The sequence below is a fragment of the Hirundo rustica genome, chromosome 8 (genome assembly GCF_015227805.2).
Source record: "Hirundo rustica isolate bHirRus1 chromosome 8, bHirRus1.pri.v3, whole genome shotgun sequence".
Classification (NCBI taxonomy): domain Eukaryota; kingdom Metazoa; phylum Chordata; class Aves; order Passeriformes; family Hirundinidae; genus Hirundo; species Hirundo rustica.
Genome location: NC_053457.1, coordinates 8,974,424 through 8,990,248, shown reverse-complemented (window position 1 = coordinate 8,990,248; position 15,825 = coordinate 8,974,424). Strand labels below are relative to the sequence as shown.

Sequence of the window (15,825 nt, the reverse complement as noted above, 5' to 3'; positions counted from 1 at the left end):
GAATGGGAATTGCACGGTCTCTCTGGGTGTCTTGTTTCCCTGCCTGCAAAGGTTTTTCTGTACCTGCAGCTGGAATTTCTCCTGTTATTACAATTAAATTAATATTACAGAGCAAGTGTGGATTGTAGTTCAGGAGTAATGTCAGATGCAGAGCACAATGCTGAGAACCTACATGGGCCACAGGGGAAATGCTGCTGATGGGGACAGAGGCCAATGTCTGTCAAATCTCTTCCAGTTGGGATCCAGGGGCTCTCATGGTTCTTAATTGCACATGGAGCTCAGTGTTAACTCTGGCTCTGTAACTCAGCCAGAGTAGGGGCTGCTACAGAAACAGTGCCATGCCACCAAAAGTACCCTGAAGTAAAAGAGGTGTTTGTAAAAGTTAGACTTGGTTAAATCTTCCATATCTTGTTTTCCTGGGGAGCTTGACACATTTTTCCTCCTGCAATCTAGGCATGATTCGTGTCTCTGCTGCTCATATCTTTGTAGAGCAGCAAAAGCAGCATGAAATTGATGTGATCTTCTTTCATTGCTGCCCAAAAGGTTCTGAATAGCAACCCTGGAACAGAGTGGGCTTGTTGACTTCATTCTGCAGCTGCATGAAAAATCTGCCTCTAAGCCTGCAGCTTCAGGAAGACAGCACAGCATCTGTTCACATAAAAGATAGCTTTGAGCTTGTCTTTTTTTAATAATGAGAAATTTAAACTACTGGGTTTGAAGAGAAACTTGGAAACAGGTTACTTGGCTTCCCTCATTTGCCAAGGAAAGCTTTCCACTTATCTTTGACAAAGGACTGGATGGATTTTCTTCAATTTAAATATTTTTGCTCTACCTGTGGAGAAATTAACATCTGATTTATGAGAAGCTTCTATTTTGGTATAATAATTATGTGAATCTGTTTAGTCAAGGTACAAAGTCTGATTTTTATGGGATGGTTCTTTATGTATCCCTTTATATGCATTTGCTCATCACCACGATAGCTTCCAATCAGTTTGTGCACTTCACAGAAGTTATGGTTAACCCGGGGCCAAATGCAGAGTGCCAGGTAGTAACATCTGGGCATCTGATTCCCATGGGATCATGCATAGTTCTGCTCTGATAAAGTTTAATGCATCATGTTTAAAAAAAAAAAAAAAATTCTTTGAGCAGATCTTGAAGTTGCAATATAGTGCAATTTCTCTAATATCTTCCTATTCTAATTATGCTTACAGGTTTGTAGAGCCATTATTATGGATGTGTTTGTAAATTCAATATTGAACTATTGTGCCTGACTTCTAAAAATGTTTCTATAATTGCTCTAGAAACTGCTGTCTTATAGTCCATCTTAGAAGTTTTGTTATTGAGTACTGGGAACAGGATTTAATTGGCAAGTATTCTACCATAAAACCAAAGTGCCTTGCTCCTGTCTGTCTGCTTTCCAGTAATCTATAACAATATTCCTGCCTGTGCAAATCTGGCTGATGTGTTCTGTCAGAGGCGAATTTTCAACTTAAGCTTCGGTACTAAAAAAAATATAAGTCGGTGCATTTTTTGTTCTGAGATGCCTGGGTTAATACTTTGAGAGTTGTGCTGATTTGTGGGGGTGGGTGTTCTTTGCCAGGTGGCCTCACCACTCCATAACAGAGCAATTTTGTTTTCCTGGGACAGTTTGCACTGGAAACTGTCAGACTTAACCAAAATAGACTTTTGGACAGGAAGCTTCAGTTCTTCAAAGGAAGGATATTCAGGACAAAGAGGCAAAAACTTCACAGCTTTGTTCAGCCATATCTGTAAGGACCTCAGTGTTAGAGATGAAACTAAGACAAATCTAAGCCTGCCAGAGATAGGAAGGGCAAATTTTCCTCATGCAATGGGGATGGCTAGAGCTCCATCAGTGATGTTTATGGCCAGTTGCTTGGCAAGACCGTGGTTTGAAAACCTTGCACGTGTTCTTTCCTTGTCCTTCACAGAAGGAATCCCTCAGTCACAGCTTGTCTCAAACAGAAATATTCACGTCCATGCACTGAACTAGTTCACACAATGGATCCCAATGTTGGAAGGGAGGCGAGTCTGGTGCCCAGAGCTGTAGTACTGCTTTTCCTTGCTGTGTTGCTCCTGCTTGTCCCAATGGGCAAATGAGGCGTCTGTGTGTACATCGTGCATATTGCACCCCTTTTCTGTGGGTAAAGCCTTGCATCATGTGAGGTTTTATTGGAATTCTCGTCCTACAGCTGTCACTTAGGGAGTTCCTTGGTATTTATTCTCTTATGAGTGCTGGCTGAAATGACATTCCGGAATATCTGTACGACCTGCCAGAGTAACACAGATGTGACAAACCAGATCAGCACTACAAACACCAAGGAGGTGTCAGAAGCAAAGCCATGAGCTCAGTCAGTTTTTCTACTCATGAGATCTTCATTTTTGAAATCTGTGCTAAAAGGAATGCACCTGAAAGCAAATGGAGATACATTAAATTATTTACTTATTGACTATAGTTATGTTAATGAAATCACTAACAGTAAAATTGGAAATAGGTCCCAGTGTACTCCAGCAAGCCAAAAATCCACTGGCCTATCCTAATCTACAGCTGCCAGTAGCAAAACGTATGGCTAGATAATACCTTCAGTGTGATAAAAATGCAGTACTGTAGCACGGTTCATAGCCTGAGCTGCCAAAAAAATTATTAGTGATCCTAAGGGCAGCTGCATAAACTATGCTGCTGCATTTTCAGTAAATGTTTAGGAACTTTGTTTACCAGTAGGTGTCACTGGAGTCCGGCAGAGAGCTATTACTGCTTTAAAACATCTGCTTAACTGAACCTTTATTTCATTGAAGAACATTCAATATTTGTACATAATGATATACATACAATAAAAATGAAGAACTGTGATCAGTGTTCTTTCAACCGGTTTTTCCTGCCTTAGCTACTGATAACTGTTGATGGATAATTCAGTGATTTGAGGAAGATCCTGATTTTTTTTTTTCCCTCTGCAGCATGAGTGAATCTGGTCAAAGCTGACAATGACCAAAGTGACTATTTTATACAAAGATGAGACCACTTAGCAGTGCCTGTATGATTACTCAATCCTTGCCCAATCTTGCATTTAGTGGCGGGTAGAAAACGGAAAATTAAGCCCAAAAGACCTGAATACTTTTTTGTTTCCTCCCTTTTTTGGGATCTGTGTTAAAAATTAGAGTCTGGGAACTGATTGGGACAGGAAGGACTGTCAGCCACAAAACAGCTCTCTGCAAGACTGAGAAAGCATTTAAGGAGCAAAATTTCTTTACATTAGAAGATGCCACACTGTGCTGATGAGGACTGCTTGGAATTGAGCTGAAGTAGAGCATGGAATGATATTTTTCCTTTTGAATGAATAGTAGTTCTTGTCTGCTGTGTGTTTGCTTGACAGCTGATCGGCAAAGGTATTTTGATTGAGATGAGCTTTGAAGTATGCTCAAGTATCCACCATCTGAAAGGCACAAAAAAGCACCAAGTAGATGCTGGCATGCTGTTCAAGCCACTTGGTATCATCACTAAAAGATAAAAGGGGAAATTTGTTTTGTTTTCCCCAAGCCATGGCTTATTCTTAACAAAAACCACTGGGGGGACATTTTGATTTGGTCAAAGCATCTTAGTTTGAGCCTAAACTCTTGCATCAATAATTCCTCCAATTTCTTCCAAATGTTTATCAAAAAAAAAAAAAAAAAAAAGACTGTACTGCACAATAAACATTTATCTCAGGATTTCAAGGTCACAGATCCAGCAGAGAAGTCTAGCATAAGGAGGCTGCCTGCAGGCCAGTGTATTATTAGAATAATAATGTGGTTTTGGACAGTAAATGCACTGCCTGCTCTGTTGCCCTGTTGACATGTGGCTGATCCAGTAATGAGTCATTTCCGTGACTTGTCTAAAGAACCAGGCAATGCACAGATGTTTTCAGCCTTTTGTTATCATTAACTACTTTTCTGAGTGTACTCTGCCACCACTCGTTACCAGTCCCTCTGTTTCACACTGTGGTGTGATCTTTGCTCATTTCATGGGACTTGGTTGCATCACAGGCAGGGAACCTTTAAGTGTGAACAGGTTTGCAAAGCTGGCACAGTGTAAAGCCCTGACCATACCGGGGTCTTGTGCAACAGACAATGCAGCTTTCTTTATGGTGCTGCATTGTAGTCTGAATAAAGGTGAAAGTAATTTGTTCAGGGCTGTATTCTGGCAGGAAACTAATGAAGTCACTTAACTGACATTTTGTTGCCTCCTACATTCCTGTGAGGAAATCTTCATTCAATTTTTTTTTTCAGTTTTCATTTTATGAACTTAATTTGCTAGCCAGTACATTAATTTGTCACAATGTTCAGGGATACGTCCATCCAGACTTCATTAGTTACATGAGTTTTAATGCTCTGTGGATTTTTTTCTCCAACTGCAGTTGATGTTGCTGTCCTTTGTAGCATGGCTCACAATCCTCAATGGCCACACATCCTGGTGCCAGTGTGCCAACAAATTTGTTGAACCTGATATTGCTGGGCTTTAATAGTTTGCAACTACTATAGAAGTGGCTAGTTACTGGTCTCTTTCTAAAAAGTAGAAGCAAGTACTTGGGAAATACAAAGGTGAAAACAAAACTTTTATAAATTAAAACTCAAGGTAATGTTACAGCATTGCATGTGACAGCCACATGCAAACCCAATAATCAGAACTAAGAGGATAAAGGAAGTTAAAGCGTTGGTCACACACCTGCCCTTTTTAAAAGATGAAGGAAGCAAAGTAACAAAAAAAGCAATAGAACTGGCTGCTCCCCTATGGCTGGAGGAGGAATAGACTAGGACAATGACAGTTGCACCATAGAGCATGTTATAAGAAACAATTTCTTGATGGGTTCCCATGTTTTCCTTTCCTCAAAATGCACTATGTTGACAAATTTGGTAGCTTTCCTTAAGGGCTGTTGCTATAAAGACAAACAGAAATTCAACAATAATGTGAAGCAGAGTGATCTTAAAAGGAGTAAAAAAAAAAAAAAAAATCAGGAAGAAGGAAAGGCTGGTATTCAGTCTGGTCATCCTACAGGTCTGTGAGAGATCTCAGGTATTTGAGAGAGACAGCACCCTTTTATTCCTTATACAACAATGGGAACTTGCTTTGTTCAAAGGATGGAGGAACCTAGACTTTCCTTGTGGATTTTACAGTGAGGCTGCATCCTCACTGCAAATGCCTTTGTTTTGTAGTAGTGGTTTTGTTGTTTTTGGTGTGGTGTGTTTTTTTTTTTTTTTTCTTTTTCTTCTCCTGAAACATGTGGGCACATTGTAAAATCTTGAGTAGGAAACAGCACAGGTGATTATTTTCTCAGCAGAGCTGGATGGGAATATACTGCATAGCAGAATAAAGTTCTGACCTTGATGATTTTAACAAGGTGAAAGCTACTTTGTGCTTTTCCACTAGTGTTTCACCACAGGTTTTTCCAGTAGAGTTACAGGCTGATCACCTAGGGAAAAAAGCTGCACAGAAAACCAGTGAGAATTTAGCCGTAGGTGAATGACTACTGTTGGTTCATCGAGTAAAACGAGAATTTCCAGAGGCTCTGACATCGCAGGGACGATGCTGCCTCTCATATGATTGCAACAGATAGGTGTGCAGGCCAGGGAGAAGGTGGAGTAGCACAACTTTTTCTGCTGTCTGGGCCTGATTCAGTAATGCCATGATCCAGGGAACTTTTATTTTTTAAATCATGGAGAATGGGCCATTTGCTGCACTTGTATTTGTAAGCATTCCTTTGGTCTGCCCAGCAGTGTTTGTTTTAACCTTTTGGTTACTAAACCTGATACCTTGGCTTGGCTTCCACATATGAGGAGGCAGCTACTGAAAATCATGATCCAAAGCTGTGTAAAGATTGAGTGCCTTTCAGTCCTTCTTCTCAGGGTTCAGTGTCAGAAATTAGCAGTACATTATCCATGGGAAATACCTCACTAAGAAAAGCCTTATTCTTGACAGAAATAATACTTTGCTATAACTGTGGGTTGCAGATTTCCCCTCTTTCCCTGCCTCAGTACTTTCTACTTTATGATTTGCATGGCAAGGTTTTGATGGCAGGAGTGGCTTCTGTGAGAAGCTGCCAGAAGCTTCCCTTGTGTCTGACACAGCAAATGCCAGTTGGCTCCAAGATGGACCCACCACTGGCCAAGGCCAAGTCCAACAGTGATGGTGGTCAGATATGAGAAAGGGAAGAAGAAAACTGCCAAACTGCAGCTGGAGAGAGGAATATGTGAGAGGGGGAAGGAGATAGAGACAACTGGGAGCAAAGTTAAGCCTGGGTAGAGAGAGGATGTGGGGAGGGTGTTTCAAGATTTTAGTTTTATTTCTCATTATCCTACTCTGACTTGCTTGGTAATAAATTTAACCAATCTTCCCAAGTCAAATTCTGCTTGTGACAGTAATTGGTGAGTGATCTTTTCCTGCCTTTTTCTTGACCCATGAGCCTTTTGTTATATTTTCTCTCCCCTGCCTAGCTGAGAAGAGCAGTGACAGAGCGGCTTTGGTGGACACCTGGCATCCAGCCTGGGTCAGCCCACCACATCTGCCCTGTGCAGCCGTTGCAGCTCTCAGTACAACCCTGCCCAGTCCTGTGCTGCTGCTGGGGCTGGTGCTGCTGCCCTTCCTCCAGCATCTTAATGGCAATACTAAAATCGAAGTCGCTATTTTAGGAGAAGTTGACTAAAATATGGTAATTACTTACTTCATGTGTCTCTTTACGCTCCCCTCACCTTGCTGTGTAAATAGCAAGGGGGAAATTCTCGCCCCAGTGAATCGAAATGGCAAGGGCCCGTGTGCTCTCACCCGTGTGCGCCCGTGACATTTGAAGGACGGCAACAGGAGCGCGGTGACTTTTGGCAAAGAAAAAGCAAAAAGCACCAAAATGTTTGGCGTTGTACATGGTGCTAACTGGGGCATGAGAGCACTGCAGCAGCTGTGAGTGCAGCAGGACATCCTCTTCACCCCCATCCCTTCCCACCTGGACAAGAGGCAAGGAAGGAAGCACTGCAGGAAGTTGAGAACTTGGAAGACAAACAGTGACTAGGCTGAGATGCAGAAGAACGGGGAAGAGGCAGAGGAGAAGTGGACTGGGAGGCTTTCACAGTTGTGAGGAGAGCAGTTTAGGCGCGAGGAGCAATGGGGAGAGCTTTCCTGTGAGCTATGTTTGCTTCTTGGGTAGTGTTTCACAGGGAGTCAGGGCAATGGGTTATAAGCTTATTCCCTTTTTGTGCGAAAAGGACTGGAGCAAAGGTGTATTATGGTGCTAATTCTGTACTTGATATAAAGGATACCTATCGCTATGGTCCCTTTGAAACCTGTAGCCTCAGTTATGTTTCTGTTGCTGTCAAATGCTATGTTTTGTCCACGAGGCAGTACTGAGAAACCTTCCTGACAGTTTCTGGAAATATGTGACTCACTTCATCTGCCCCAAGAGTATCTGCTGCATGGGAAACCTTCTGTTTTCCTACTGCATTGCATCCCTTTTCTTTTGGAAGAAACTGAAACAGTTGAAATGTTTAAATGTTTTTGAAAGGCTCTGTACTAGGCAGCTCATTTGGAAAGTTCTGTATGGTTTGCCCTGCACAGGTCCTGGCACAGAATCTCAAAAAGAGAACTGAGAGGCGTCCCGGCTGTATTAATATACATATATTTGGTGTATCCAAATAACTGTTCTGTCCCTCTCATGTGTTCCTTCTGCCACTATGCTTTTATCTATTTTATATCCAGCTTTGATATATTTGAGCTGTTTTTCAGGGCTGTGTTTCAGGGCTTTCTGACTTTTTTATAAAAAGCAAGGATGATGGTTTCTCTCTGGGGGGTTGGGGGGAGAGCAGTAAAGGGAAGCTGTAAGATTGACTTTCCCCAAAAATTTTTAAGGTAGAAAACTACAGTTTGAAGATGACTGCTTATGTCACACTGCTGATCTGATGAAGACAAATGCCAGACTGGAGTGTCTCATGGCCTGCTTTTTTTGTGAAAGGATTTGTGTGGTCGGTGTTTTGTTCTTGGGATTTTTTTTTTTTTTTTTTTTTTTTTTTTTTTTTTTTTTTTGTGTGTGTGTGTGTGAAGGGAGATGGCAACGATCAGTAATATAATTTCACAAAAACATGAAATGCCTGTTAAATTCCACCCTCTGAGGATGAAACATACCTACTGCCAAACACAGATGGGACTTGGCTTTTATTTGCTTTGCCATGGTACTTGCATATTTGAGGTGAGCCAAATGCAAATCGAAACAGCAAAGCTTAACGTGTTAACTGCCAAGCTTATTAAGATACAGGGTGTCAAATTTTCAAGGTATCTGAAGTATGTTGGGGCAGTAAAACTGGCACATCTCTGCTGTTCTTGAACACATCGAGGTTTGTTTTTCCATCATCATCTAGTAAAAGGCTTCGCTTACAGACTTCTGCTGGTACCCAGGATAGGATAGGCAGCACATAAATGAGTTTAATTTATCCTCTGTTAGTCATGGGAAATTCCCTCATGACCACGAATCTGCAGTGGCTTGGATTACTGTGTGTGGGGTTTCTACAAAGACTGGAAATATGGCTAGAAATATGAAGCTAGCCCAGGGGTATAAGGTGTGTAAGAGCTTTCAAATGACATCCAATTACTATCATTAGACTGCAAAATTCTCTACATTACTGTATAAGTGACTTAGGTAGTCCAGGCTTTATGTTGGAAACAGACCTAACTTAATTTCAACTCTTCTAACTTCATATCAAAATAGAAACTATTTCCTAATAGTTTCTTGGTGCTACTTCCTTACTCTGGTCATTTTCTTCACTTTTCCTGGTTCTCAGGACAAACTTTTTGGTTGTACAGACCTTCTCAGAGCCTCAGTGTTTCAAGCTCTCACAGGGGTGTTTTCTTCTTTGTCTAACAGATCAGTCACCAAATAAGACTATGCAAACTCAAACAGGTTTAGCTATCCATTTTACTCTTAGAGTTTAAATGACCTATTTAATAGCTCTGATCAAGAATACTCTCAGGAGAACAATCTCACTTTTTGTAGTCAGATTACGAATTTTAAAGTCAGTAGCCTGTTTTTCAGTGGCTCTTCAGTAACGCAGCCAGGTGGTGAGATACAGATGAGGTCATAATCTTTGTCTGAAACGCAACACAAACCTCAACCATGTTCCAAATGGAGCTTGTACTTCTCATTGCACAGCCCCATTGGTTTTACCTCTACTTTCTCCAACAGCACCAGTTGTATACTGGCTTTAGAGAGCACATTCACAGCATGTTTGTGCTTCAGAAGTAATGTCTGAAAGCTCCAACACATCAGTAGGGATGAGGCAAAGACCAGATTTACTCAAAGGATCACAAAACAAAACCACAGACTTGCATCTTATTGTGAGGCAGTGATTTTGCATTGGGCAAAGTAAATATAAAATGAAGAAAAAAACCTGAGGTGTTGAGACAACTCTAATCTCTTCTGCGTGTTGAAATCAGCCTTTTAATTAGTTCTGCATTTGGGACTTGTACTGTAAAGCCTCAAACGATGGTTTGAGTCTGAGCATGTGTTGTGAAACCACTCTGGACTCCAAGGTTGTAGAATTTAACTTGTCTTTTCTGAGTTCCTCACTCCTCTGAAAAATGACCAAGCTACATCTGTGTGATGTTGTGTTTTTTAATGCTTTTTCTGGTCATTCGTGCTTAGTTTTCTATCCCACAAAGATTTTATGAAATGCTGCCCACGGAATATGGTATGTTGGATTTGGTGACTGTTTGATGCTCGTATGTATTTGCTGCATGACACAATCCTCGTGGAGCGTTTTTTCTCTCTGCGCAGTGTGTATGATTAATTAAAGCCTCAAAGGTGTGCATAAATCTAACGCGTGTGGGTGGATGTAACAGCTTGTGGAAGTGGGAGCATGTGAAAGCCACAATTTCAGAGCCCGCACGGCGCTGGTTCCGCGGGCGCTCTCCGCAGAGCATGTTTCCTCCGTGGAGCGGATGTGAAGGCCGGGCGCTGCGCACCCACTGTGAGTACTGTGAGTACAGTCAAGGCGGCCCAGAGCGCAAGGGGCTCGCGTGCCCTGGACGAGGCACCGCAAACTTTTAATGGAGTGCACGCGGGGTCGCTTCAGCGCCTGCTGCCTTCCCGAACTCACGGGGAAGGTTCCGACCTTCCGCAGCTGCCGACGGGCCGGGCTGCCCGGGCTGCTCCCAGAGCCCTCGACGTGCGCCGGGACCCACCTGGGCCCGAGAGCCATCGGGGTGGGGCCGGTGGGGGCTGCCCGCGGCTGGCCCCGCCTTCGGAGCCTCCCCGCGGAGCCCGCGCGGAGGCGGCCGCGGGGAGGCGGTGGCTGTCGCCGGGCGGGGTTCCCCCGTTCCGTCCCGGCTCGGGCCGCCCCGCCGCGGGGACCCGCCCGCCGGCTCCGGGGGCCGTGCGCGGGCCCGGCGAGGCCCGCGCCGCGCCGCGAACTACGACTCCCGCCGGGCACCGCGCGGACTGGCGCAGGCGCGGAGGCGGCGCGGGCGGCCGAGCGAGGCGCGCGGCGATTGGCCGCGGCGGCGGTGGGCGGGGCGCGCGCGGTGACGGCAGGAAGGAGCGGGGGCAAATGGCGGAGAGATGGTCCCGGGGCCCGTCCCGAGCGCGGCGATAATCCCGGCGCGGAGGAAGCGGCGCCGGAGGAGGCGGCGCCGGGGGCCCTGACGCCCGCGACAACCCCGAGAGGGTCCCGCTGCCGGAGGGGCGAAGGCGTTCCGCAGGCCTGAGCGCCTTTCGCAGGCGGCGCTTCGGCGGCCCGAACCCGCGGCCGGAGCCACATCGGCCGGGCCCGCGCCCGGCGGCCCGCCGCCACCGCTGACGCCGAGGTGGGTGCCGGGTAAGGGGGCGGCGGGGGCCGCGCGGGCCGCGGAGCGGGTCCCGCACCCCGCGGGCAGGAGCGGCCGCCGCGGCCCCCGGCGCTGTCCCGCTCGGCGGGGCCGTGTGGGGCCGCCGGCCCCGGCCCGGCGCGAAGTTGTGGGGCGGGAGTTCGCTCGGGGGTGAAGCGCGGGCCGGGGCGGGGGGGGGGGGGGCGCGGCTCCGCCCGGCCGGGCCGCGGCTGCCCCGGGCACTTGTGTAATGTGGGCCGGTGGTGCGGTGGGGCGGGGGAGGCGGCCGGGCGGGAAGGGAAATGACATCAAGGAGCGGTGGGGTGACCCGGTTCCGCTCGCACCCCCCCGTCGCAGCGGGGGGGAGGGAGGAAAAAAGAAACTGTCACCGTGGGATTTCATCAGTTCCTTCTGCCTCCGTGCATTTAACCTATTTTTCTTTCCTTTGATTATGTAAGAGGAGCGGTGTAGAGAGGAGCGATGAGTAGGGGTGGCTGATGGGCTTCCCGGGGAAATACCGGGTTTTTTGTCTCCAGCTGGTCCTCCGAGTTAGGCTGGGGAATGCGGGAGAACTGTGTTTCGGCTTTTCCGTGTATTTACGTTGCTTGCACTGCTCCAAATGGTGCGGCACAATGCAGGAGAGGGAGGCAGGGAGTGGGAACAGAGTGGAATTGACCAAGTGTTCGATTTCCCTCTGAGTGAAAAATCAAGAGAAAATTGTAAGTAAAGAGTAAAAATTCTGTTGTGATGATGCTCTCGTGGAAGGAGGCACCTCTTTATGTTCTCAAATTTAATTTCAGTCCAAGATATGAGTTTACAGAATAGCACATTTGTATTTTCCTAATACTCGTCTCTTAACCTATGGACATCGTATTGAGTATTAATTTAAGTTTTGGTATTTTGATTTGAAACTTCTTATGAGATGAAATTAATTTAAAATTTATAAATAGGAAAATGTGGTTCTACTTTCTGAAAATCAAATCCTCTTGACTACAGGAATTTTCTCTTTGGAACGGCAACCCACAAGCCATCATTTAAATCTGTCATTATTTTTGCATAGGCTGGAAATGTAGTGTCAAAAATGCTTATTTGAGAACTTATTATTATGCTTATTATAAGAAGTACTTATTTGAGTCTTGAGGGTTTAGGGGAGGAAAATGTGCTAGTGGTGAGTGAAGTAATTTTTTCTTTCCTGTAAGTTGTTAGAAACTGAGATATTAATAACTATTTTGCTTTAGTTTCTATAGCTCAAAACCCCGGCCTTTCTTGTCTAAAATAATTCGGTTGCTGTTAAAAATATTTGCAAGCATCACCAAAAAAAAAAACTGGTAATTTAAATTTAGTTTGCCGTTTGCTGTCTAAAGTACGTGCAGACAGAAAATAGAAAATTGGAGCTACCTACAGGGGAGGAAGAAAAGAAGTTTGGCAGTGATGTGTGTGGGGAAAAGAGGAGATGGGGTTAGAGAGCGCTGTGTCCTAGGAGCAGCCAGGAGCCCTCTGCAGAGTGGCCTTTTGCAGCAGAGTTCTGCTCAGCAGATAAGCGCCTGCCTTCACCTTCCTTTGGCTGGACTGCTGGGGAGAAGAGCCTTTCCCAAACTGGGTGTTCCTGTAGCTCTTCTGCATTGCATCACCCCTACCTGGTAAACTTCTGAAGTTCAAATTTGATCTTTTTAATTCACTTCGATTTTTCTCCATGGATTTTCTCCCCTTGAATTGCTCCATTCCTGTGATAGGTGAAGGTTGGCCTGGTCTAATTGAGGCAGACTATTATCGGTGAGACCATCTTGCTAGAATGAAGGGATAGAGGGACATTTCTGGAAAGCAGGCTGGAAATTCTGGAAATTTTGGCAGAAGCAAGACTGACACTTCAGGTGGAGAAACTATGAGTGTTGAGATGCAAACTAAAACAGGAGTGACAGTATATCACGTATTTGGGAATAATAATAAAACAGTTGTACTGAGCAAATAGATCATGATTAGTTCAGTAAAAATTATTTTAACTGCCAGTTTTCATATACTTTATATGAACTTAGTTAACACTTCAAAAGCTAGGTTTCTTTGATTCTGTAGCTTAAATAATTGTCTTTTTAAACAAACTTTTTTCCAGTATGGAGAGGAGTTTCAGAGACAAAGATGGACTTGATTAGATTCAGGCTGACTATAAAGAATTGCAATTTCCTATCCATATTTGGGCCAAAAAGAGAGAAATAGTGGTTCACAAAATAGATAGGAGGGTTTGGGGTTTGTCGTCATTTGTCCAGTAGTTGGAGTATTTGTTTTTGGGTAAAAATCTCCCAGCTGGTCCGTCTTCCTTCTTGAGTTAAACAAAAGCAGAAAAAGAACACATGCAAGCAGCTCTTCAATGTGTTCCTGTTTAATCTGCTGATTTTACACTTCTGTTCTTCTGAGCAAGCCGTGAAGTGGTTGTGATTGTAGGAGCCAGTGAACAGTAATGGTTCACACTGGCCTGCTTAAGGTGTCCTCCATGTTCTTGGGAGTGGGTTGAGCAGTGTCTCTGTTCCAGATTTACCTGTGGGGGATTGCTGTGCGCCAGGACCGATGTGGATGGCAAAAACCACATCATGTTACCGAGTGAAACACTTGCTAAGTGAGTCTGACTGTGAGAGAAGAATATGGGATGGAGTTGCCATCGTTGTGATTAATTTGTACTTAAAATACATCTACAGCAATGTGAAATATTCTGGAAGTTTTTGTATTTAACTGGCAAGTGGTTTTTTTATGCTATGCTGTTGGACTCCAGGAGGGAGCTGCGTGTTCAGATGTGGTGAAAATACTGCAGAGTTGTTTCATGATATTTTATGATAGTGCCTTCTATACTTGAAAATATTAAATTAGAGCAAAGCAATATCATTCTTAGAGATTTTTCTTAAGAATTCATCGTGCCATTGGTTTATAAATGTGCAAGCGACTGAATTTCGATTTATTTTAGTGGATGCTTAGTGCCGAACTTTTTGCCATAATGACAATCACATGTGAATGAGTGAGTCTAGGAAGAAGCAGATGATGGATCTGTTGCTTGTGTGCAGTGTACACACATGGTGCTCGTAGGCCCAATGAAGGGTGGAAGTAACAATCACTTTAATAGGAGGTGGGTGAATTGATGTTCCTTCTTTCTTTCACAACAGAGAATATGAAACAGGAGCCAAAATGACATCCCGATTTGGAAAGACCTACAGCCGGAAAGGGGGAAATGGCAGTTCCAAGTTTGATGAAGTGTTTTCCAACAAACGGACCACCCTTAGTACCAAATGGGGAGAAACCACCTTCATGGCCAAATTAGGACAGAAGAGGCCCAGTGTCAAACCAGATGTTTCTGATGTTCCTAAAAAACCCAAAGTTGAAGATGAGGTAACAGAAGATCCATTTGGATTTGACAGTGATGAAGAATCTCTTCCTGTGTCTTCAAAGAATTTGTCACAGGCTAAAAGCTCCTCTCAGCTGGAACCTGGTGAAGCTGCTCAGTCTGAGGACTTCACTCCTCTACTTGAAGCAAACAGCAGAATTAATCAGCCAGACAGTGGAGAAAATGTTGCCTCTAGCAAGTGCATACCTTTTGACAATACTGTCCCTCTCTTGAAAGAAAAGAGCGCAGGCAAAAGCGTGGAAGATGGAGAATGCAAGGGCAGCAGTGCTAAACTCGTAACTGCAGGTGTGTTTGCTCAACTGTCTGTGTACTTCTGTTTTCCTCTGATTTTTGCTAATCTCCGTTTCAACTTAGTGTTTTTAAGGGATGGTTAGGGGTTCTGATAAAACTGTGGGGCAATTCTTAATTGTCAACAATTGTAGAGGACACTGTAACTAAAGAACTAAACTAAAATTCTGCATTTTACACTCTGCTCTGAGGGCTGTGATCCGTGTGTCCACAGGTCGAGGTACAGTGCTTTAGCTTCAGTGCAGTGTGTTAGTCCACTTAGTCCAGTTCTTCCATCAAATGGGATAATAATGTTCCTTTTCTACGATTGCTGAGTGCATTTGTGGTTTTTAAATTTGTATTAGTGGTAGTAGAATTTAGTGTGGGTATGTGTTTACGGCCCTGTAGGTGCAGATACAGCTTAGGCCATGCTTTGCTTCATTATTTGGGTGGAAAAAGTAGTTTTCTGAACTTCAGCTGCACAAACGTTTTCTGTTTGTAATTAGCACAACTGTATCAATGTGTACATAAAAAGCTTCTGACCTGTAAAACTGCATTTTGTCATAATACTTCCTTTTGGAGGTGTTTTTGGGCTCTGGAGTGTGTGTAAGATAGCTTGATACTTTTCAGAGGGGAGTTCTCATGGACCTGAACATCACTGTAATTTTCTTCAAGTCATTCTTGGACAAGATCAGGTGTTGTTATATCTCATGAGAGGCTTTTGTGTAATGGGCTGATTAAAGCACAGCTTCTGTAATTGGGTAGAAGATCACATTAGATGAACGTAGATGAAGATGGCACCTACTGACTTACTCTGGGTTATCAAAATCAATTTTAATAAGAAGAACTTAAATAACTTTCATTTCTCAAATATAGTTATTAACCCAGGGATTAGAAATTTAAGTGGACTTGTTTGGTTGTTAATGCAGTAAACAAGAAGACACCAAACAGCAGAAGATAGTCACAGTTTAGTTATTTTTAATATATATGTTAGGGATCTAATTCAAGAAAACCCAGGAAATGCTGATTTGAGCTGTAGTTTGACAGACACGTTGGTAGGATGTGTAGCTGTCTTTTGATCTTGCTCTTTGTTTTTGCTGCTAAAATATTTCTTGCTTTCATATGATTTTTCAGCAGCTGTCTATAACTGATTCATCTTCAGACTGGAGATAAAATTAATGGGATTTTAAAGTTTGAATATAGTTTTCATAAGAAATGGATTAAGTCTGTTCCCCAGTTCCCTTATTTTAAGGGAAAGAAATAGTAATGAGTTTCCTTGGTTGTTAAGAGAGATTGAGAGATTGTAGTAGAACAGGTTTTACAGTGAAGTGGTTTCCTTGTA

General features: G+C 43.8%; 2 protein-coding genes across 4 annotated transcripts in view; one reads left to right on the top strand and one right to left on the bottom strand.

Moving 5' to 3' along the window:
• WAPL (WAPL cohesin release factor) overlaps positions 1-15,825 on the top strand; it is a 126,817-nt gene that overhangs the window by 54,007 nt on the left and 56,985 nt on the right. For 2 of the 3 annotated variants that reach the window (XM_040070607.2, XM_040070609.1), the window contains one exon: positions 13,978-14,501. In XM_040070607.2, coding sequence (XP_039926541.1) covers positions 14,000-14,501 — 502 coding nt within the window. In that variant the 5' untranslated portion in view covers positions 13,978-13,999. Of the gene's footprint in view, positions 1-10,584; positions 10,832-13,977; positions 14,502-15,825 lie in introns of those variants that run through there. The other variant, XM_040070606.2, reaches the window with a different exon arrangement.
• On the bottom strand, positions 9,817-10,785 carry LOC120755791 (atherin-like). The gene has a single exon (XM_040071257.1). The coding sequence runs from the start codon at positions 10,783-10,785 to the stop codon at positions 9,817-9,819; it is 969 nt and encodes a 322-aa protein (XP_039927191.1).